At 35.6% G+C, this 23,919-nt stretch overlaps 2 protein-coding genes across 3 annotated transcripts in view; one reads left to right on the top strand and one right to left on the bottom strand.

The window, feature by feature from the left end:
- LOC135686388 (uncharacterized) overlaps positions 1 to 6,166 on the top strand; it is a 20,277-nt gene extending 14,111 nt beyond the window's left edge. For both annotated transcript variants that reach the window (XM_065202610.2, XM_065202609.2), the window contains exons 2-3: positions 3,349 to 3,398; positions 4,575 to 6,166. In XM_065202610.2, the coding sequence (XP_065058682.2) occupies positions 3,390 to 3,398; positions 4,575 to 5,915 (1,350 nt within the window). In that variant the 5' untranslated portion in view covers positions 3,349 to 3,389 and the 3' untranslated portion in view covers positions 5,916 to 6,166. The remainder of the gene's footprint in view (positions 1 to 3,348; positions 3,399 to 4,574) is intronic.
- LOC135686386 (integrator complex subunit 9 homolog) lies at positions 4,982 to 23,919 on the bottom strand. Its single transcript, XM_065202606.2, has 24 exons — positions 23,804 to 23,919; positions 23,024 to 23,151; positions 22,662 to 22,728; positions 22,204 to 22,266; positions 21,558 to 21,641; positions 21,399 to 21,454; positions 20,492 to 20,575; positions 16,381 to 16,440; positions 15,881 to 15,941; positions 15,165 to 15,254; positions 13,358 to 13,514; positions 12,795 to 12,844; positions 12,217 to 12,347; positions 11,607 to 11,667; positions 11,087 to 11,129; positions 10,345 to 10,473; positions 10,069 to 10,124; positions 9,824 to 9,892; positions 9,318 to 9,398; positions 8,771 to 8,857; positions 8,339 to 8,457; positions 8,015 to 8,087; positions 7,544 to 7,603; positions 4,982 to 6,935 (listed from the first exon to the last, which is right to left on the bottom strand). Exons 1-24 carry the CDS (start codon positions 23,810 to 23,812, stop codon positions 6,816 to 6,818), a joined length of 1,938 nt encoding a protein of 645 aa, XP_065058678.2. The 5' UTR covers positions 23,813 to 23,919; the 3' UTR covers positions 4,982 to 6,815.

Genomic DNA, 23,919 nt, shown 5'->3' with positions numbered 1-23,919 from the left:
CAGGGTGCTATTTTTCCTCAAAGGCGCACAAACTTGGGGAGGGGTAGGGAGGGGGGCTTGACATTTTGAGGTCACTTTTTTACAGTTTTTGACGTGTGCTGTGTGGTGTATGCTGAAAAAATGACAGGAACCTGCTGTGCATTTGTGTGTTTTATTTGTAATTAATTCGATTGCATTATGATCATTGATCAGGGGTTATGATAAGGACAATAGCAGTATTCACGGATAAGCGCACATCTTTAGAAAGTGTGCACGCTGTTGATTTTTATTTAAAGTATTGACAGTCACTAGTTGCTTTTAGAAATGCGAGTAGTATTAACGTTGATTAAGTTTCGAAGAGCCTTTCAATTCATTTCATTTCATTTTTCATTCTTTATTCACGGTAACCCCGTCGGCAAAGTCCGCTTTTCAGGGGGCCGTGAAAAAAATTAACATCTTCAATCTACAAGTAAAACAATCTACAATCGAAAATAAATAATTTAATCACAATGCTTCAGTAAAGTTAAAATCAAAACATAATTATCAAACAAGCTTTAAAGTCGACGTCTAAAAGCATTTAAAAAGGACGCTTGCTTAACCTCAGAATCAAGGCAATTCCACACATGTACACCACGATATGAGAATGATTTTTGCCCATTACTAGTTTTAAAAAGAGGGATGCGTAAGTCAGTCTCAGAGTTTCTCAACTCGACAGTGCCCCGTGATGAGTTCTTTAAAGAAATATTTGAGAGATATGTTGGTGCAAGACTATTGAAGGATTTGTAAACGATCGTCGCTGTCTCTCGTTTTATGATTTCAGCGATATTAGGCCACCTTAATCTTTATGTAAAGGCATCAGCAGGTGCTTCATAGCTACTGTTTGTTACAACTCTGGCAGCGCGATTCTGTAACTTCTGCAGTGTAAGGCTTCTGGATTCCCCACAGCTCCCCCACACAGAGCAACAGTAGCGGAAATGCGGTTCAACGATACCATTATATATTTGGCTAAGAATTTCTTGGGGTAGTATTTTCTTAGCATACTTTAAAAACCCTATGGCACGAGAGACCTTAGCACGCAAGAATCTAGTGTGCTCATCCCAAACAAGATCTTGATCAAGCTGAATTCCCAAGTATTTAGGTTTCTCAACAATCTCAATCTGTGAGTCACCTATAGCAAAAGAGGTAAATTAGGTTATCTGTATAAGATGCTCTATAATACTACTGAATTAATTGCTCTTATAATACTACACTTGTATTGTATGTTACCAACTTAAAAGAAAGCTTGGTAAGACATCGCTGATTATTCCCTTCAGAACATGACCGAACATGTTTAAAGTTCAGGTGAAGTGAAGCCAAAAACTATGTATGGTAAGATTAGTGGCAGTAGTGGCTAACCTGGAAGGGTTTTGTGTCTGCAGTCCACTTATTGCTTTAGGCGAAAAGGAACTAGATGACACTTTCTGAAAAAGGAAACTTTTTCGTTTACTGTAAACAGGCCCACCGCTATATGGGCTGTGTCGTCGGGACTAAAGTCATATTTGGGGGGGGGGGGTTGCTTATTGTGGTGCTCCTTTATTCAGTACACTATCTAAATGAAATATAGTACAGTTTGACAATTATTTTGGGCTCCAGCCCCCAAGTCTCTAGTTTTTGACGGCCTTGATAGGGGGACATCTGGGATGTGAGACCCCCGTGAAGAAAGATTCTATTGTGAAAACGAGTCAAAAATTTCATCGTGACAAATTTTCGTCTCATTTGAAGTTTAGTGGAAGAAAATTTCATCAAAATGTTAGTCTGAATTTTGCCCTTGCAAAATTTTTTGTGGTTAACGTTAATGCCAAAAATTAACTCATTTCTACTTTTGCTATTGTTTTCGCAACATTTTGTGCAACAGCCTTGTTGTTTTGATAATATTCCTTTACGGTTTTACGGTTTGTGGCCCTCAGATCAACACACACAAGGAAAAAATAGGTGAGACATAGGATCTCCCCTAAAATCAGGAAACTACTATCGAATTTCGAATATTGGCATGGTTCTGTTCCATCCATGCAACTCGAATTTTTGCCAGAGTTGTAACCAGAGTGAATATTTAAGGGCACTGCCTGCCCCTCCTGGAAGAAGGCAGGAGGGGCAGCTGCCCCTGGTTACAACGGCATTTAGGTCATCTAAGTTTAACAAAATATATTATTTTATGGTTGTGTCGCCAGCTAATATTATAGCGTGGGTTATAGCTTTAACATTATAGCAATGCAAAGGGCAAATCGCGAATGTATATTAAAAACAGGAGAGATTCCAGGCATGAGTCTTGTGGAACTCCATTTTATCCGTTACGGAAACAATAATTCTTGAGGCAATTGACCACACTGTTGAATCTTTCCTAGGACTATTCGATTTTGACAGCGTCAAAAGGCTTGTTTCTAGGTCGGTTCACAAAGAAAATCCAACTTGTGAGATTATGTAATTTTTCATGTAAGTGTATGTGCGTATGCTACCACACCACTAAGCAACCCCAGCAAGCAATTACAATTACCCCGAAGTTATATGCCAAAGCGATTTATCGAAAGGCCTGTCGACGCATTGGTCGACGGGAGAGAGAACTGGACACCACTCTATTCCCAGGACTCGATCGTCTCAGCATAACGTACCAGTCTTCGCGGATTTAAGGAAATAGGTCACTTCAGTGTGCTTGAAATTTTCATGATAACTCCATAGATAGAATGACATGATTAAGTCTGTCATACTGTTTAATTAGTCAAACGGCACACATGAGCGTAGGGGCAAAGAGAAACAGGGCCCAATATTTGTGCCCCATTTCTTGAAACCCATTTTCAGTAAATGCAAAGGTCTGAACGAGTAGCAATTTGACTTTATTGTTAATCGGGCAAAAAGAAAAGTAACTTTTCGACAAGAAAATCCGAGTCTTGTAGATAATAAATTAAATTTTAAAAATCCACGTTGAGATCGGCATGGGTATCTCAAAACGACGAGACTTGGTCACGTGCTGTTTCCCTAAAGTATTATTCAGCCAATGATGTTTAATCAGTCGTCTTGTGCCTGATTTGCTTAGCCTCGAGGCAGTTGTTTTGCAAAGTGCAGCCAAACGGTCTCTGCACATTGTAAATAATTGATAGCGCTCGATCGTTTGAAAGGGAGGCCTGAAACCTGTTTTGTTTATGGCATTTATTCTTCATATTTCGTGCCTGATTGGTAAGAGTGTGTCGCTTTGCTTAGTAGTCTACAGTTGCGGCTTTTTCATTCAGTATTTCTCTACTTAGTCTACACTCCAAATATGTTAATGTTTAACTTAAACAAAGCTCAATAAATATTTCTTGAAAAAGTTCTAAAATATCAAAATATACACCCTTTTAGGAACTGAGAAGGAAGTTCAATCAACCTTTGGTTCAACGAAGATGAGTCAAGTGAGTAATTTCTAAATTCCTAGAAAGGCCAGTTCCTTATTAGATTTCGCATCTCGGAAAGATAAGAAAGGAAATCATACTTTATTTCTCTATGAATGAACATCATTTATTCCGCTTCTAAAGTTTGGTATCTTTGACGTTAAATTGCTAAAAAATTGGACAATACAACATGCAAATTCACAGTTTCATTGGGTATAAACATAACCGGAAAAATTTAATATAAATGAAAGCAGAAGCAGTCTAAAATACGACATGGAAGCCAGGATAGAAACTTGACGCTCTCCGTTTGAAAAGAAAGATAGTTTCGTACAGACTGGACTTGGCCTACAAAAAGTTGAGATCACGAGTGTACCCGGACGATTGATAATACTCGCTTGGCGTTGAGTTGTTTACATTTACATTCCACATTGTTAACCTTGTTTGGAAGGCCTATGGAAGAAACAAAAATATATCCTTATCTACTGTCGAATCAGGGACGTCACTAAGTTTTATGCTCTAGGGGGTGCTCATGTCCCATTTCTCGGCGAAGTGGGTGAGCCATTTTTTATTTGCTGACAAATCTGAAATTAGTCGAAGAAGCAATCCTACATGCCAAAAAATGATCGGTTTTTGCAATACAACTTTTTTCAAAGGTGTGTCACACCCCTACGCCACATCGTAGCGACGGCCTGCCTAGGAAATTTTGTACCATTAAATCTTTTGAAAAGAAATGGTGTCCTTAACTCAAAAGTTTGTAAGGTGCAGGTGAATGTCATACCACAAATATTTGAAGACTAGTAGGATTACATAATACTCAGGCAAATTGTATTCTTTTAAGACATCTGTAAAAGTGAGGTTTTCGACAAATTTTCTTTTCGCTCCCTGATAACGTGGTAGAAATGCCTTTGGGTGGATATGGCTACTAATGGGTCCTTTGAACATGTGAAGTTTTATTTGAAATATTTCGATAGGCTTGTTCAACGTTGTCAGTGCGCGGTTAAAATGTAGAAATAAGGAAAAATTGACCGAGTTTTGATCCGGGAACAAGAAGACAAATTCGGCAACATGCAAGCAACAACGAAGTATGGTATCAAATGGTCGTAATGCATAGTCTCTTTATTGCCTAAAGAAAAATGGGTTTAGGGGGTTGAGGCTATCTTTGAAATATTGTTAATGAAGAAATCATTGACTTTGTAGATACCTTACAGATCAGCAAACGACCTGTTTGCCAAAGTTGTGGAAAGAAACCCGGGTCAGCCAGAATTTCATCAAGCAGTCAAAGAAGTACTCGACTCAATATGGGATTTTTTGGTGGAAAATCCGAAGTATTTTGCGTATGGTCTCATAGAAAGATTTCTGGAGCCAGAGCGAGTAATTATCTTCCGTGTTCCGTGGGTAGATGACCAAGGAACTGTGCATTTGAATCGAGGATATCGGGTCCAGTTCAACTCCTCAATTGGACCATACAAGGGTGGTTTGAGATTTCACCCTACTGTCAACCTTAGCATCTTGAAGTTCCTTGGCTTCGAGCAGGTCCTGAAAAACAGTCTGACTCAATTACCATTGGGTGGAGGGAAAGGAGGTTCGGATTTTGATCCAAGGGGAAAGTCCGATGCAGAGGTGATGCGGTTTTGTCAGTCGTTCATGACAGAGCTAGTCAAGTACATCGGACCCGACACTGATGTCCCTGCTGGAGATATCAACGTCGGAGGGCGAGAAATAGGCTATTTGTTTGGACAGTACAAACGAATGAAAAATGAGTTTACTGGTGTGTTAACTGGCAAAGGTTTAGAGTGGGGAGGCAGCCTGTTGCGACCAGAGGCAACAGGATACGGGTGTGTTTACATGTTAGCAGAAATGCTGAAATACAGCGGCAAAAGCATCAATGAGAAGTCTGTCGCCATTTCAGGGTCAGGCAATGTGGCCGTTTTTGCAGCTGAAAAGGTTATCCAGTTGGGTGGAAAAGTCCTTACCCTTTCAGATTCTGGCGGCTCTGTACATGCTGCTGAAGGAATAAGTGCAGAATGCCTTGAAGAAATCAAAGACTTGAAGTTTACAAGGCGCGGGAGAATCGAGGAAATAGCGCGGCAGAAAGGCTGGGAATTCTACAAAGGCGAAAGACCGTGGAAGGTCAAGTGCGACATTGCGATGCCCTGTGCTACACAGAACGAATTGAGTAAACAGGATGCAGAGCAGTTGGTTAAGAACGGGTGCATTGCGGTTGTAGAAGGAGCCAATATGCCAACTGAAGCTGATGCTGTGCATCACCTTCAACAAAACAACGTGCTGTTTTCACCCGGCAAAGCGTCTAATGCCGGCGGAGTAGCGGTCAGCGGTCTCGAAATGAGTCAGAATAGCATGCGCCAATCCTGGTCAAAGGAAGAGGTTGATGAAAAGTTACATCGCATTATGGAAAAAATTCATGCCACTTGCATGGAATACGGCAAAATTGGGGACCGGGTTGATTATGTTAGGGGTGCCAATATTGGGGGATTTATCAAGGTTGCTAATGCAATGCTGAGTGAAGGGGTTGTGTAAGCTTAAGGTTCGACAGAGGGGGCTTGCTAATAATACCAAATAATAATGCCAAAGAATCAATCATCAATTTGTTAGTTCTATACTCTAGCTTAATGTTTGAAATTTTAGCCAATTGTATAAAGAAATTGAGTATTACATTACTTCTTCTGGCTGGTTACAGAAGTAAATTCATACAAGTAATTTCATTAATCGTATCCTGTATTTTTTCATTTATGAGATAAGAACTTGAAATTATATCATGTTATCCGAAATATTGACTCTTTTGTTCGCAGAATCTTTGTCGAGCAAGGGATACTATTAAGAAACAATTAGGACGCAATCAAAGCATTTTATAATTAAGTTCATTATTCCACCCCACTTTTTAAAAGCAAAACGATCGAACAAGTTGTGCAGTTTACCCTAGATTTTCTAAAAACAGCATTTACTTCAAGAAATGCTCAATAGTGACAGTATGTAAAAAAAATTCCATGTAAGAGTTCAAGCAGAATACTGCGAAGGAACATTTCAATACTGCGAAAGAAATTCTTGCTGAATCCCATATCTAGAGTTATCATCAAACTACTTGCTCTACTCAATTTGCTCTACTCTCTCACTTATAATAGACAATACTAAAATATCAGGCTGTTTATATTCTATTGGTCTAATCATATTTAAGAGATGTTCCAAACAGAACCAGTTGTAGTCCCTTCTTAGTAGTTTTTAAACGACGCTAAAAGTCCTGGACATCCAGAAAGGCCAACTAGATTCCGGATGATACTTTCTAATGCAGGCTGAAGCTACCAGCTGCCCGGTATGTATATTCACTTATAAACTGGAGCGTCCACATGGAACTCCCTGGCCCTTCTCAATTTTCCAAAAGTCTTGCTTTGAATCAAGATGGGCGATGTTATAGAAATACCTTCACACTTGTAATAAACTCGACAACAAGGCATCTCGTATCTTAATTCTTAATTCATCGCTTCCATGGTTTATTATGTGAGTGGTTCCGTGATGTATCTGAATAACTGCATCTGCATCAGGCTGCAAGGAAATAATCACAAGCTTTTGGTACCGCGAAAATTGAAGAAATAACGGAAAAGCGGAAACTAAGAATTCTAAAATTCTTTCCTTCCAAGAATTTAAAGGTCGGGTAAGAGGTAAACAGAAATCTATATCCAGATGCGGGTCAAAGAGGAAGAATGGTGTGTTTTATTGGTTTCTTATTCAAACATGCTTCCATGCTATGTTTCGGCTTATCCGTATTTTCTAGAAATTATCAACATCTATTTAAAGTGGTATAGCTGCTTACACGGGCAGTTGAAAATACAACGAGCTATATACGTGCAGTCTCACAATAACTTGAATTATACGGGCAGAAAGTTGTTTTGTGCAAGGAAAACTCTATAACACAAGGGAACAGTTTTATTTTCATTAGGTGTTCTTACTGTGTAACCCTTTCCTGTAAAAAACACAGCAAAACATTCTTCTTTTGAGACATTACACGAGAAAAAGGTACTGATGATATCAAATGTCACAAATGACTCAACAGATGACTACATCTTCCAAAAAGGTGTAAGCTTGCTAGACTTCCTTGTTGTAATGACGTTTACTTGGACAGACAGGAATGAAAATGTAAACAAAATTCTTACTAAATGTATGATATATCCACCATTCTCTTGTGTATCCCACTGGGCTCCAACAATGCCATTCTAGACGATGAACGCAAAATACTTGAGAAGGGATACTAGCTAACCTTTTCATACCTGGAAGGGCCATATGCATAAATAACAAGAAAAAGTTTGCACTGCAGGGATACCAACTATACGCGATGAAACAAGGCAGTGCCGCATGAACCGGAATTTCTTAGTTATTTTATGCAAAATTGTTCCAACACCTCTTCCCCGAAAAAGGAGCGCACTGACTCTTCAGTTGATGGGCGATTCGTTTGAAATACGTAATTCATTCAAATATCTGGCTTACATTAAAAACAAAGGTGAGCTCTGTCGCTAGCTTTTATCCAAATCGATCCCATTGTTTATAACAACAATATCTCTGGGTAAAAATACTTTCACTGATAATTCACCAAGTACTGCACAGAAGACTATGCTGATAAACGTTACCTCTTCCAATGCCGCGATTAACTGATCCACTGAAACATCACCAAACAGTCTGTTACCAGTGCTTGATCCATATCTACGGAATGATGACAATTTTTTAGCAACAAGATCGCACTTGCCATTGTTGGTTTTAAATCTAGTTATCTGTCATAATTGGCTTTCTAGTCAACTTAAAAATCAATTTGATTCGTAAAAGAAGTTCCAAGTCAAAAGAAAAATTTCCAAAGACACAAAATGGAAAGTTGCCAAACAAAAAAATGGAGCAAGTGAAGATACCTTGAAAGCTTAAACTAGAAGCAACAGAAAACATATATTTGCGTTACATACGATTTCTTGCTTGTATATGAATTCAGAGTCATCTTGTTATCACGTGTGACAAGAACTCCAGACAAAGAGGAAATGGCAACACCAGGCTCGACTTCTTTCGGAGACAGTTCAGAGCACAGCTGAAAAAGAGCAGTAACCCTTGAACAATTAATAACAAAACAATTCTCTAAAAAGTAAAGAAAAAAGACCTTTTCAAGAAAATATTATGAGGAACATCAAAAGTAGAAAAAATTCCATCCTCAAGCAGGCTGACTTGCAAGAAAAACACTCAAACGTTTGGTAGAGCAAATGCTACACAGAAAAAGGGAGCTCATCAAACATGAAAAACTGCAACGTATCTATAAAACAATTATTTTATACTATTCGAAAATACAATAATACTCTTGCTTTAAAATTGTATAATAGAATTTACAATAAGCGTGAATGACATACCTCACTAGACAATGCCACTGTTTCAAATTTTTTCGGCACTGCAAGACTGATTGTATCATATCTATCGTACGGAGTTAGTTTGCACTCCTTCAAGAAAAATAGTTTGCACACAGAACAAAGAGAATAGCAATGTTACCTCCAGTGAAATATAATACTTGCTATAGCATTTTATTAGCATAAAGTAATAAAACCACTCAAAGAAAACCTTCTCGAGAGTCAGTCAAACATTTTTCATTCACCAGACTCCACTGATGACAAAAAAAATTGTGTATTTGATTTCATCAAGTCAATACGAGCTAACGGAAATCCTAGCAAGAGTTACCATGACAGTTTGTATAGGCAGGCTTCTCTGTCAGTAGTTCTTATAAATTCAACTTACCATTTTGGAAGACAAATTTTAAGCTTTACATTATCGATACATTAAAAGATAAACTACAGCGAATTCACACGTGATTCCAAAAATTTATCAAGACGTAATCTCTTTTTGAAATATTTCTTGATATATAAGTTTTTTTAATACATAAAAGCGCCTGAAAAATTAACTTACCACGTTGATCGACAAATCAGTGCGGTGTGGTTGCAACGGAGGAGGTTTCAAATATTTTGCAGGAGCAATCATTTCCTTGGGCTTGAAAACAGAATCAAAATTAGTGAACAGTTAGGACATTATACAGTGCAAAAAAGAGCTTCTAAAGGTATTCATTGGTAAATGCAGGACAATATGTGCAAATAACTGAAAAGATGTTAGCAGAGTTTGCATTCCATCCACAAGAACTTCCAAATGAGAAGGAACACAATAAGGCTTTCAGATCTCTACGCCACTTTTTCAATAAATCCGTCTATAGGGTGAGATGGGTGTTGGAGAGTTACCTAGATAATTACAAAAAATATCTTTGAAAAAAAAGAAACTCAGGAGCTTTGAAGTACTTTATTTATATTTAGGTAGTTAACATATTAATTAAAAAACGTAAAGAGCTTTAGATGGAAGCTTACCGTGATGAATGCTACTTTAACCCTGAGATTTCTTACATAGAAGAACAAATTTATACATACCTTAAGGTCTTTGATCAATTTGTTGACTTGAGTGAAATTGAGTCGAGGGTCGATCGGACAATAGCAAGCCTGAAGACACGCAATTTTGCATTAGACAGAAATGAAATAATACGACCCAAATTAATTTAGGTGAAAAAGCAGAATAGCAAAAATATGCCCAGATTTCGAGTTAACGAAATGAGTTATATAGAAAGAGTGTTTCAATAAATACTGTTAGGGTAAAACACAGATTTGAAAAGACATACCCTCATAGCTAGCGGTTGAAATGGACTTAGGGCTTCTATGTATGGAAAATCTGGTTCTGAAAAGAAAATCATACAGATAGCAGAAAGATATATAACAGCACAAAATATAATAAGCTGCTTTCCGATTCAGCTTCAAAAATGAATTTGTTCGTGGAAAATTCATTCTCTCTATAACATGAACTTAAAAGGTAATCGTCAGATTTTTAAGGGGCATTAGCCACCTGTCAATCAAGTATAAGCCAATCAGCAAGCACCTGAGTGGTAGTCATTACATACCGATGAATATCACTGTGTTGTTTGATGATTTTCCCCACAAATTCATGAAATGAACAGCATCACCAAACCTCAATGAAGGATGACCAGTAAACACAATGCAAGGGGTTTTGAAAGCACTGCTAAATCCATCTAAGATGCAAAGATGTTATTATTAGATCATCGCATCAGTTTCAATGAGATAATCTTAATCCGTGCATTACCAGCTTTCTATATGTTGGATGTCTTAAAGCACTTTTCTATAAACAAAAATTGGAAATAGCAACAATTCAAACCAAAGAAAATGACAATATTTTGGTGGTACAAAACTTGAAAATGGCTGTGAAAAAAGCAAACATTTAGTAAACTAAAGCTTTTCGTCTGACACTCTTCAGACTTTAAAACGTCAGAACATAGATCGAAAACTCTACGCTAGGAAATATATAAAGAAAATGAATTAAAAATTAGGAAACACATCTTAAAATTTGACAACCATCTCTATCAAGATTAAATAGTGAATGATTATGAATAAAAAAAAGTTCCTAGTTACCAAGATAAAATAAGGTGATACAAAAATGCCACTGATGTTGTTTGATAATATCATTTATAATTATATATCACTTTTATAATTTATCATCACAATAATATAATTTCTTACAATAGGGCGGCAAACTAATGATTCTATAAAATTATGTGAAAGAAAATAAAAAGATTGGAAAAAAAGCAATAAACAAATAGCTTCATTTCGATTAATCAAAAAATCTACCTTGTAAAGATTTGAAATGCCTCAGTCTTCCGGTTTTTATGTGCTGAAAAGGAGGATAAAAATGATATCGTTAATAAATTAGAAAATAAAAACAATATCGTTAGCATTTCTGAATAACAGTAAGACTAGTAATGAGACTTTAAAATGAATTTTTATTGACAGAAAAAAATAATGGGAATCACAGAAAATTAAAGGTGCATAAATTACATCTAAAAGAACTATGAGGCAAACCACTTATAAGCTCGTGTCACAAATGGTGATGGGTTTCTGCCATGTGTCATCAATAACAACTGAGAAATGACGCTGAATAGCCGGTCAATCAAAGATAAAAATAGAGAACTCGGATTTTGGCAAATCAGAATCATCCTTGTCGATAGTGATAGCAAAAGAAAGGCTATCAAGACTTTCACAAACACTGTTCTTAAGCAATCAAAAACAATTCTTAGCCAAACAAACATTTATGTTATCTACTGCAGATCTTCGTAACATTTATGTTAACTATTAGGCATTCAAAGCAAACCTCAGCATGAGTGAACGGTGATTCCGGAAGATACACTTTCGACAGCTTACTCTGACATAACCTTAAACGAAAATCGTTATGCTACTAGATCACACAGAAGATGCTTACGATTTAATTCACAAAGCAGCACACAATTATTGGTTCATTCTGGGTTAAAACCAAGAAAGGGCACCTCACAGAGAACCACAATGGAATAAATTGACGGGGTAAGGACTAGCATGGAAATATTGTCTGCGTTTAGGGTACAAGCTCTTCTAGGCTTGTGGGTCTCCTCTGACAAAAGAGGCTCATTTGAGATTTTTAGATCACTGCTATTTTAAAAAACATTGCTTAGCAGTTAATTTGCAGATAAATTTTCCTGCGTAAAAATGCTCACGTTTAAACACGGGTTTTCAATAGCTAACAGTAGGCTTCATTTCATATAATGTTTTGCAAAATGGTAGTTGCATTCAGCATTTTGGAATGGTAAACGTAAAAACAGAGAAAATAACTTTCTTGTTTTGCCTTTTGTGTACTTCAGGGGTCTAACCTATAAAAATGGCAAACAAAGATGGCAGTACAGAGGGCTAGGTATGCATACTATAAAAGAAGTCTTTGACTGGGTACCAACCATTCAGCGTAAATATTGGCGTATGCTAAAGAACTGTCTGCCACTGGTGAAATGAAAAATATTGGAACAAATGACAAGCCAGAGCCATCGAGGAAGGATACCAAGTATTCAAACAGATCATAGATGACCCCCTGGAAGACAAGAGGAACACATTAAACATCTATTGAATAAAAGGGAAATAAGAAGAGCATTGGGTACTGAGATTCATTGCATAAGAAAATAAATCCACACTAGTAAAATGACCTTTTTAAGCTAGGTTCATTGATATTTAAAAAATGGTCCACTTTGCTGTGTTCATTCTGGGGTAAAACCAAGTGTTATATATCACCATTCTGGTGATATATTATTATAAATGATATCATCAAAGCAAAGTGGACCATTTTGGCAAAGTGGACCAAAGCAAAGTGGACCAATGCTTATAAGTTTCTCGTATTTAATTTGATATCCAAAGCGTCTTCTTTCTAATTTCTCAACTTCCAGCAGCATGCTTGACTAAAAATGTCTTTTCCGGCATCATACAAATTCAAAAACTAACTCGCAAGTCTAGAAGACCTATAGACTTTTAATGGAAAACTTACGGAAGGGTACGACGGAATCAATACATTTCCACCATTTTTGAGTGTAGCCGCTGTCATAAGAAAAGAATATATCGAATGAAGGGTAGCTGAAAAATGCATATGAGAAATTCAAAGCGAAGACAAAAAGCAAATAAATTGTTCTGAAGAAAAGGGTGATTATTGACCGTTCATTGGAGGGAATGATTTAACATTCTAAGTTGACTAACAGTCAAAAGCAGAGCTTGCCAATGAGCCTTTACACAAGACCAGGAAACAACTACTGCTTATTAGTAAAAGAAACACTATATTGGATGCATGCTTCTCTTTAAATACAGGACCCTCAATACTGATACAGTCAGGCCAATGAACAGAAAGAAATAGAAACTAAAACTCCAGAACCTGTCTGAACACGAAAAGAGTCAAACGTCTACATTTTCATCAGCTAAGTAACCACAGGTTCCATAAAAGATATACCGATAAAAGCAAAGACAAAATCTCCCTAAGGCAAAATGTGAATTTATTGAATAAATTCAAGCAGCTCTTTACTGATTAAAACAACGAAGGTATATGAATAAATAAAATACTTAGGTGGTTGCAGAATTCTCGTAACATTCCATCTGGATTAACAGTGGGGGCTTCAGTCAAGGAATTCATTATCATGATGTCACTAGATTTTAGTCCAGCTTGATCTAAAGGTTGCGGATGCGTCGAGAAAACAGATGAAGCTGAGACGTACGAAATCTGAAAGAAAAAGGCCTTGAATAAGGATCGAATGATAAATATTGATTAAGATTAAGACGAAATCCTCTGCCCAAAATAAGCATTTCCATAAATAGTGAACCCTTAGTAGCAATGGATCATGGAAATCCTTAGAAGTCCTAATCGACAATAACCTCTCATGGAAACACTACATCCAATGAAATGATGAGAAAGTTGCCAAGAGTCTTGGCATTATGGCTTAAATTAGACTTTGTGTATCAGAAAACACCCTGATTAATATATACAATGCTTTCATTTTACCCCAAGTATAGTTACTATGGTATAACTGACTGGGGAAGAGCCTACTTAAAGCATCAGGATCCGGTGCGAAGCAAGCTGAAGGCAGTGTGCGAAATTGCTATATACGCTGGTGGGAAGTTCAGTACTATAGATAGTAGATAAAGGATAAGAAAGACAACGATATATTGTTTAGGCTCCAATTCTAATTCCAATAAAGGACTGTATAATTCCGTAGATTCTAACTTAGGTTCCAAACTCGATCCGTTCAAATTTTGGCTTCTCTAATCACGTGTACATTAAATGACAACAACAGCAACAACTACTGTAGTACGCCATACCATACAATTTCTCACAGGCAGTGACACTCGTGGGATTCAAAAAACAAAACGTATCTAGATCTAGTGCAGCTTTTCCCAAGTCATATGGCCTACTAAATCTATATGACTATTACAAGCTGTTCATGTACGTGTCAGCAAAGAACGTAGACGAGCATTTTCAAAAGCTCTTACAATTGGGTAACTTTAGATCAATTAGGTGAATATTCTATTCACCTCATTGCTTCAGACACAATATTCAAAGGAGGCAAGAAATTGCAGGCCAATTAAATATTCAAAGGAGGCAAGCAGTTACAACCGTATGGCATGTTTTCAGCTGCCGTAGATATGATGTTTGTTAGCAAACATCTTTCATTTTTGATAGAATCATTTAAGTACTGTATCTTGTAATTATATTGAAACGTTGCAAGTGTATTTGGAGAATTCTGTTTAAAACAAACGGGGCCAGAGCAATGACTTGTAGACACTGTTAGCAAAACTACGATATAAATTACGTAACTTTATAGACATAAGTTTGTCAACCTCATTTTTTCAATTTTAATCAAAGAGAAACACCAGAAAGCCGCAGACATGACGTTTTTGCATCCAGCAACAAGAGTCCCGTTGAAAATGTCATTCACGTCAAAGGGCAAATATTCTGTGGTTTAATGACGAACGTATTTTACCGAATACGGGGGCAATGGTTAAATTTCTTTCACATTCATGAATAAGAATATTTTAAAATACCTGGATTATGCTAAATATTATTTATTTCAGATCAGCTTTAATAATTTTACAATTAAATCATTTCCGCTTCGAATACTAAGCTTTCACTGCCATAGGAGATGCGTTTTGTTGGACAATATACGAAATGAATCCAGAAAATAAACAATTTATAAGTGTTTTAAGCATCTTTAATAACGTCAAATGGCACCGAAATAATGTTAATCAGAGCAGAGAGAAATATCAGACGATTACTGAAAGGAATTATCCGTTAGATGAAAGATTGTGGCCTTTTTTGGTTCAAATCGAATCCACTTCATATTTCCTTAAATCCAATAAATATTTCAACACTAACCTTTCGAAAATTTGTTTGAAGTACCCAATTGCAACTTCCGATACAAAATCCTGAGCTGATAGGAGTGATTTCCAAAATTCCAAAAATATCCTTATGACAAGAAAAGTTGCATCAAATTGAATTACTTTTTAATCTGAACATGACTGTATTACATAGACAAGACACACACTGTTACACAAACATTGTCAAAAACAATACAGATAAATAAAAAAGAACAGGAAGAACAGGGGAAGCAGCAATATTAACAAAAATGAAAAGAGCAGCAACAACAACGAAGACTTCAACAACAACAAGAGCCCAACAACAACACAAAAAACAATAACAATACCAGCCATAGCAACATTCGACGGCAATAAAATCAGTATTCTAATAGAGAAGTAGACAAACAGTACAAAAATCCTTTTAATAAAAAAGGGATAAAGTTGAAGCCAAAATCAAAACCAAATACTGCTCAGGAGCAATATTCTTTGATTCAATCTAAGCTTTAAAAGTTTTTTTATTACAAAAGCATAATGGTCTTTTTGGCCGATTTGCATTATTCTCATAAATTTTATAATGCAGCAAATTGTTCAAGAGAGTCATCCAACATATCTCTTATACGAAAAATTGAACGAGAATAGTTGTGTTATGCACCTATCATATCGAAAAAAATGTTCAACTTCCATGTTTTCTTCAAGTTCTAAAAGTACACAAGAATCATCATTATGGCCACTCACTATTTTCTCACTGTAATCTAATGGGTGGATCTTTGTAATTGAAGATTTCACATCATGGATGCTGAAAAATGAAATCTTTGAATGTCATAAAAATGATTCATAAATGCCATTAAAGCTAAACACTGAGAGCTGCGAAACGCTTGCTAATAAACATTACATCAATTTTTCTGGCAACATATAATCACTTCAAAGAAAAATTTCTGGCACTTTTTTCTGTGTTTGATACCAAATGATCTTTTCATAACAAATTTCATAAAATAACCGATATTTATGATATGAAACAAAATATGATATTCATAAACTTAATAATGTTTTTAAATTAATACGCAACAAGTTTTGGCTTCGTTTAGTATTTATCCAAGGTGCTGTTGTGATAACTAAGATGCTGTGATGATGAAATTTTAGAAGAAACTGAATTTTAAAGAACAATTAAAAAGAAAAAGTTGAATGAAAAGGAAATCAAAATTCAGAAATATATTGTATAAGCATTGAAGTCATACTTGTACAATGCCTTCCAGGCTTCTGGGTTTGTAAGTTCACTAAAGGGGTGCGGTAGAAATCTACAGAAAAATAAAGATATTTTGTCATTTCAACAATTAAAACAGAAAGTTGTAGATAGATTGGAGATTCAGAGAGGGTAAAGTTGCTAGAAAGGCTTAGCAGCCTTGAGATTTGTCTCTAAAGCTTTCTTTGAAAAAACTCAATAAGGAAACGGACATTGGGCATGGAAACAGACAAAAAGCACCACATGATGGCGCCATACTGATCAGGCCTAAATACTCACTCCTATCTTGATTAACTGTATAATAATTGAAGCAAAATAAAAGGAAAAATAACTTAAAAATAAGATGTACTAAACTTTTAAAAAACTGCTTTCTTGTTGCAACATCATGTTACTTTTCATTAGTCCCCTTTATATGGTCCCTTGAATTCTAATTAATTCATTTTTCTACAAATCCTATTTCATTTCATTTATTTTTTACTTTCAGTACATCAGAGACCCTTTTGTGAATTCATTCTAAAAGATTTTTGAAAAAATGGATTACAAAGAATCAGATTTTTACCCTTCAAGTGCCTCGGCCATTAAATTCCTTGTTGAAATGACTTTTTAATCCAACTCAATGCGAAATAGGTAACAACAGAGTCGGAACGCAGCTATTTTGAACACATGTATGCTGCTCGTTAAAATAACAATGCAATATTTCACAATATATAGGTCTAAAGTTTTCTATATTACACAATAACAGAGACGCCATTATCTAAAAGAAATATTGAACAAAAACGCCCTACTTAATCACTGTTTAACAGCGGTGATTAAAAGGATATCGTCATTAGAACTATTCTTAGCTCTATTGTGGTAAGCTCTATGGGTAAGCCAGGCATTAAAAGCTGTGAAGAAACAATTCACTTTTCAAATTAAAATGTAAATGAGGTCGCTAAAAACGAGGGGGTGATATATAGAGTAGAGAAACCCAATCACTAAGTGAGAAGATATTTAATTTCTCCTCTTTTTTAACTAATTTACTAAATTAAAAAAGCCTGATTTACAGATTTACAAATGACCATGTACAAACAACACAGAAAAAGGTGCGCCTTCGACAGTCTGAAATTGCCAAAATTGCACGGCAACTTGTGTATATCAACGAAATATCACGCTTTCCCTCTTCTAGAAGATTGATCTAATTTTTTTATAATTTTTCAAATCTGTAAATATTTGTAGCAACTAATTAGCTTTGAAAAGCTAAGCTTCTTATTTAATCATCTGACTCAATAATGCAATTAATTGATTAATATTACACTATCAATACATTTGATAAAGTTCTATTGAACGGACGAAATAAAACCTTAAGAAGATTTTTTTTCTAAATATTTGATTCAATTCTGTTATTTGCTAAAAATATGTTTGAGCAAAAAATGCTAAAGATGCTTAAAAATGAAATTCGTCTCAAGGATGATTTTGAAGGCCACATATTTTCAGAGTTGCTTATTCAAGCCTTCGCGATAAGATGGGGCTGAAAACTTATTCTCAACATTCCTTGAAACTACGGGAGGACAGGAAAAATACAGAAGCTAGAAAAATGGCTTTGTTGCATAAGAGTCAAAAGAAAAATTTTCCTTCTTTCGATTATGGTCGCATATTATCATACACAGCCTTTGATGATACTAAAAAAAGCTACCGATTGAAACCCCCCGGAAGCCAGTGTTTATGGTCATTTGCTTCCATAATTCATCCAATAAGAGTACTATAGATAATATAAAGAGCACATTGTTGTCGGGAGGAACTTTTCAAGTGTTTGGGTTCCTAAGTTACATGAAAAAGAGCACATTCCACCCTTTAAATGACCCAATAACAGTAATCCACAAAATGAGATAAAACACAATTCGTGAAGTGAATCATTTGTTACCAGCGGAAATTAGATTAAGGACGGGAGCGCCGTTGACGAAGTTGACTACCCGAAGGAAGCAAAATCAACACTTATTTATGCACGGAAAATACAAATTGAGCTGTAATTTGCCAACTTCGACACTTGAATCGTCAAAGGTGATTGAACACTCTCGGTGCTGTTAATTCTCCTATGAGAGAAATGCTGGAAAACAGGGTCGCAATTAAAGCACCGCTCGGACAGCAAGAAAAAGTGAACCAACATAAACAATCAATTGGTTCGCCTCGACAATACTCAAAAAACGTATGCAGTCAAAAGATACTTGAGGAAAATAAAATTCCTTTAAAAGCACCAGCGGTTCATGTTCGACATATCAGCGATGGAAAACCTGATGTACCTCGAAAATTCTCTTTACCTACCAAACAACATTCTTTATTGGGAATTCCTGAAGAAAAGCGACGACACAGCTCTGTTGAGAAAAACTCTATTTTGTCCCAGTATGCAGATCATAAACACCATGTATCTTCGTCAAAGCCGCATAGAAAGAGTTTACCCGCAAAATTAGCGTCATTTGACATCGATGCAGCTGAAGTTTACATTCCAGAGGCATATTTGGAAGCAGCTAAAAGTCCAGGCAGTTTGAGAGAGGAACTGAAACAATTAGGAACAATTGACGAACATTATACAGATCACGAAGAAGCGACAGATTTATTTGATATCATTGAAGACTTTGGCAAATAAAGGCTAATGTCTGGAGAAAATGCTAGAGATTAAGTTATTCAGGATGTGCAAGTCTTGAAAATACGTACTAGATATTAGATAGTGATTATAGATAGTGAGCTAATGGCAATACGCACACCAATGCAGAGATTTTTGTTTACAGATACAAATCCGTTTTCGCAAGCCTCGCGATAGGATGCTAAATCAATCATGTCCCCTTTATGAAACCGTCTTATTGGATTTTGTTCAATTGACAATGAAAATTACAAGAAACAAAAAGGTTAGACAAGCATGCTGTAGGCATTGGAGAAAGAAAAGACAACTGATTCGTTTCATTAGCTATTGAGGCAGACTTTATTTTATACAGAATTGTATTGAGCGACAAAGATCTCGATTTAATCTTATTTTCCTCTAAAGAAAACCTTCACAGGAAAAAAATTTTTTTCCGGGATTTGCAAGTGCAGACGGAATTTCGAAACTTTTTCGAGGAAAACAAAGCTTTTCATTCCGCAAAACTCCCGGGAGTTCACGTCCTCGTCCTTGAAATTTTCCACTTTCTTTTACCATGTTTTCAAATGGCGAATGCAGGAATGAATTGTCTGCTAAAGATTCGAAATTTTCTCTCAGAGCATTCCCTTATAGCCCATGGCAGCCACTTTAGAAAAATTCAAGTTTATCTTTACAGCGGGCGTGCCAAAAAAGTTGCCAATTTTGTGTGGCAAATTTTATTTTCCGGTTCATTCCAGTCAAAAGTTTCTTTAGAGGAAAATACCATGCAAGTTTAAGTTCGATGATCTTGGAAGATTATCGAAAATGTTAGCATTAGAGAAGAATTTATCAGTGACACACATCAGAGACTCGAGAGAGAATTATTACCATAAAGTAGATGGAGGTTTTTCAATATTTAATATGTACCCTGTTCGAATCGCGGTACCCTTTACAGAGTTTTAAAAGAGCCACTAGTACCGCAAAATTTGAAAATAGCACAGAAAAGGGAAAATATAAAGCGGACACACTTTTGCGCTTTTCCGTGCTATTTTCAGAGTTTTGAATGTTTTTGTAATGTTAGATTGTAAGTTGAAATCGAATTTTTTCACTATTTTCCTTTCTAACAAAAATATCAGAAATGACTTTGATCTTGATACTGTTGCCTTCGATAAGGGAAGCCACGTGTAAACAGGGATCTTTTGTGTTTTCCTATGTGGTAATATCCTGCTCCCAGCAGTATGATTCTAAGTGCCAATATATATTATACATAGTGAGAAGCTTTCGTCACTAAAGTATGCAAATATCGTTGTGTGAAGTTTTACAACTCCTTCTATGAATGACCCTTAAAGACTCATTGCTAACAATGGGCCTTTGCGAGCGTGGCGACGGTCCAAACAATGGCAGTAATTGATTTTTGACAGTCTAAAAATGCATTATGGGATGCTTACGTAGCGCAATGGCTCATTGTTAGCAATGAGTCTTTAAGCTCAATTGAAAAAGCCTTTGAAGATGAGCGTACCTTCTGATCTGCTGGTTCTTCCACATTGTCGAGTTTGAGGAATAACCGTTTTCCTTGTAGGCTACCAGCTCTTCCATTAACAATCTATTTCGATTGGAAAAGATCAACACTATATAAGAATCAAAAGAAAGCAAGAAAGGAAATTGAAGAGCATTGTTTTTAGATATAACATTAATGGGTTCTACATCACAATTACATGATCAACTCCAATTCCAAAATTACAGTAAAAGAAACCAGGAACATTGCATTTACCACTAAATCTGCATAAAAGGCCACACTAGGAGTCTTACTGGCAACAGACATACCCCATAAAAATTCATTCAATTTTTCAAACAACTTTTAGCCTTTAATTTCTGAACTTTTGGCAAATAATTGCAAACTTAGACCAAGGCATATTGGGTCTTATCAATATGAAAGGGTCAATTCTTATTGAAAGGCTGGAAGTTTTCAAACTCACCATTTAAAACACTATAGTAAAAAGGGCAAATCCGAAATTTATCTGGACTTCATGTTCCTTTTGAAAAGCAATGAGTTCTATATTTTCCAATTAAAATCTTCTTTAATCAAAAAGGCATTCATTTACTAAAGTGAGCTTTATTGGAAAATAAATTAGGGGAGATGTTAGAGAAAAGTGAAGGGGTAAATAGAGTAATCAGAAAATTCAGAGTCTCTCTCTCTCTCTCTCTCTCTCTCTCTCTCTCTCTCTCTCTCTCTCTCTCTCTCTCTCTCTCTCTCTCTCTCTCTCTCTCTCTCTCTCTCTCTCTCTCTCTCTCTCTCTCTCTCTCTCTCTCTCTCTCTCTCTCTCTCTCTCTCTCTCTCTCTCTCTCTCTCCATCAAAATGCTTATTTTTGATTATGAAAAATATAAGTTAAACAGAGTGCATGGACCTGTCATTGCAGTTACATACCTGCCAATTTGAAGAGTTGGTTCTGTAGCATAAACTTTCCCTTTGAACTCAGAATACTGCAACAATTGAAAGAGAAAAATCACAACAAGACATGGGCACAGGTTTTTAATTAAAATTGACAAGATCTGTTTAAACTACCAATAAATGTAAAATTCTTACCTCTGTAATATATGGCAGTGCTAGTATGTTGTGGTAGTTTGAGATCAGAATTATATCCAAATCAGCAAAGTCTACCAAGCCTTGCTGAAGAAATAGGATTATTTAAGAAAAATCATCTTGAGGATCAAGCAGTTTAAAAAGAGGAACAACATTCAAAAGGCAATTTCCACAAGTCCTGGAAGGGGACATTATAACCCTAGTTAGTTAAGGTAATCTAAACAAGCTTTGGTGTAAACAGCTTTCTCTTTGGAAACACTACTTGTGAGACATTAAGTAGTCACTATGATTTGCAGATAACAGACATATTTGTTGTAAGTTAAAAAGAATGTTGACTACTAGGTACACTTCCTGTCCAAAATTTTTAAAATAGTTTTATGATCACACTGTCTTTACATTCTTGCTTCATTTTGACTTACAAAGTTGAATTCAAGTCATCTAATCATGAATTACCTATTTCTTACTCTTAAGTTTCTTCTAATCAAACTCAATTAATATAGTTGTGCATAATAAAAAATAGCATTCGACATTCTACTTCTTCTCTAAAAAGATCTGACGTACATTTCTGCATTCTTATAACAATAATTTAATGATGCAAAGTTTAAATAATACTAGTTAGCAAAAATAGGCATAAGAAAGCATGAATCACCTCTGGCAAAATGAATTCTGGCTCACTATCAATGAAAATGTGATTTGCAACTTCATACAAGTTCTAGAAGACACGATATAGAACATGTCAAGAAACATTTGGTAATATCTAGTTTTTTAAAGTGTGAAATATAAGTTTTCAATTTTAGCCATTCAGTTGGCTACAAATGTATATTATGTGGCCATTATAGGCATAGTGAAAAGATAAAGTACTGAATTTGAATATTACAAACATGAAAAATCATAATTTCAATTATTGTTATTTAAATGAAAAGTTTAAAGCCCTGCAGCACTGACAAGAAAGAATTTTTGGCACTTTCAAGCATTTAGTCTTTTGGCAAGATATTGGTGTATCCTCACTATTATCATTTACTGCATGCTGGTAAACAATATGAACCAGTCAATTTTGGAGCATTTGACAATATAAACATTATTAGTGAGTTCATTAAAAAGCCTCACCAGCTTGTCACTTTCCTTTACTTCTGATGAATAGCTCTTCCATAGCTTTAAATGTGGTTCATGGCAGCTTAGAAAAATATCAAAGTAAAGTATATTAATAATATTATAGCAAGATTCATTTTAACATGAATACTCTCTTAACAGATATAGGTAAGCCTTTCACCTACACACAGAGCCAGCTTTGGCCCTAAATGGCATTCAAGCTTCTTTAGATATAATTATAACCCTGAAAATTAAAATTCCTAATTTATATGTTAAAAAAACAGGAACAATAGAAAATACCATATAGTTAGTTGTAATGTAATCAAGGATAGAATAAAAGTATCAGATACTACTAAAAATACTAATTCCTATTGAAATACCTTGCTACTTGTTTGACAGGCAAAAAGTACTGCAATGATGACATGTCTAATGCACAATCTAACATCACTGAGACGTCTCTGAACTTCAAAACAAGGCAAGGCACATTTGCCTGTTGGCTCAGTATGTGCTAAAATACAAGAAATTTTGCATCAAAATGATGTAACACTCAAGTCAGATAACTGTTTTAGAGAAGATAACCTATTGATATCAAGGCATGACAGTCGTAAGTTGTATGGTTAAAACAACAAACATTATTTAAGATTGATTTTGAATCTAAAATTCTATCGGTATAGTTGTTTAGAAACTTTAAATTTTTTCTATAGTTTCTATAGAAACTTAATTAATAAAGCCATTACATTGTCATTGTTTCTTGATTGAGTGCTTTTCAAGAAGAAAATCTTTTACTAAAAAGGTAGATATCTGGCATTAAATTATTTCATCCAAACTCAAACTCAAACTCAAAATATTTTTTCAACATAAAATTGATTAATTACAATATACCGGTTAACATAATTATACTAAATATACAATATCCAAGTTAATATGGCTGAATAACAATGAATGGTCAACCGCAATATTTTATAGAACAGCAATCCCCTATGGGCTTTTGCCTTTTCTATGCCAAATCCCTTTTACTTGGCAAACAAAGTTAAATAAAGATTTTGCAAGTTACAGAACTGTTGTTTGGTGTGCCAGACAAAGTTGTTTTGTAGGGTGCGTTTTTGAACAAATCATAAATTTTCTTTTATTCCTTATTGGAAAATAGTTAAGATACCCACGAGCTTCATCTTTCGTGTCTCGATTTGTCTACAGTCATAACAGCATGGTTTATAAATCTAATTGCGAACTATCCTCTTGATTTCGCTCAGAAATTAGGCCATTTGCCCTCGTATTC

The sequence above is a fragment of the Rhopilema esculentum genome, chromosome 6 (assembly GCF_057945365.1).
Source record: "Rhopilema esculentum isolate cy_ngs chromosome 6, ASM5794536v1, whole genome shotgun sequence".
NCBI classification, from domain to species: domain Eukaryota; kingdom Metazoa; phylum Cnidaria; class Scyphozoa; order Rhizostomeae; family Rhizostomatidae; genus Rhopilema; species Rhopilema esculentum.
This window is presented reverse-complemented; position numbering and strand designations above follow the sequence as displayed.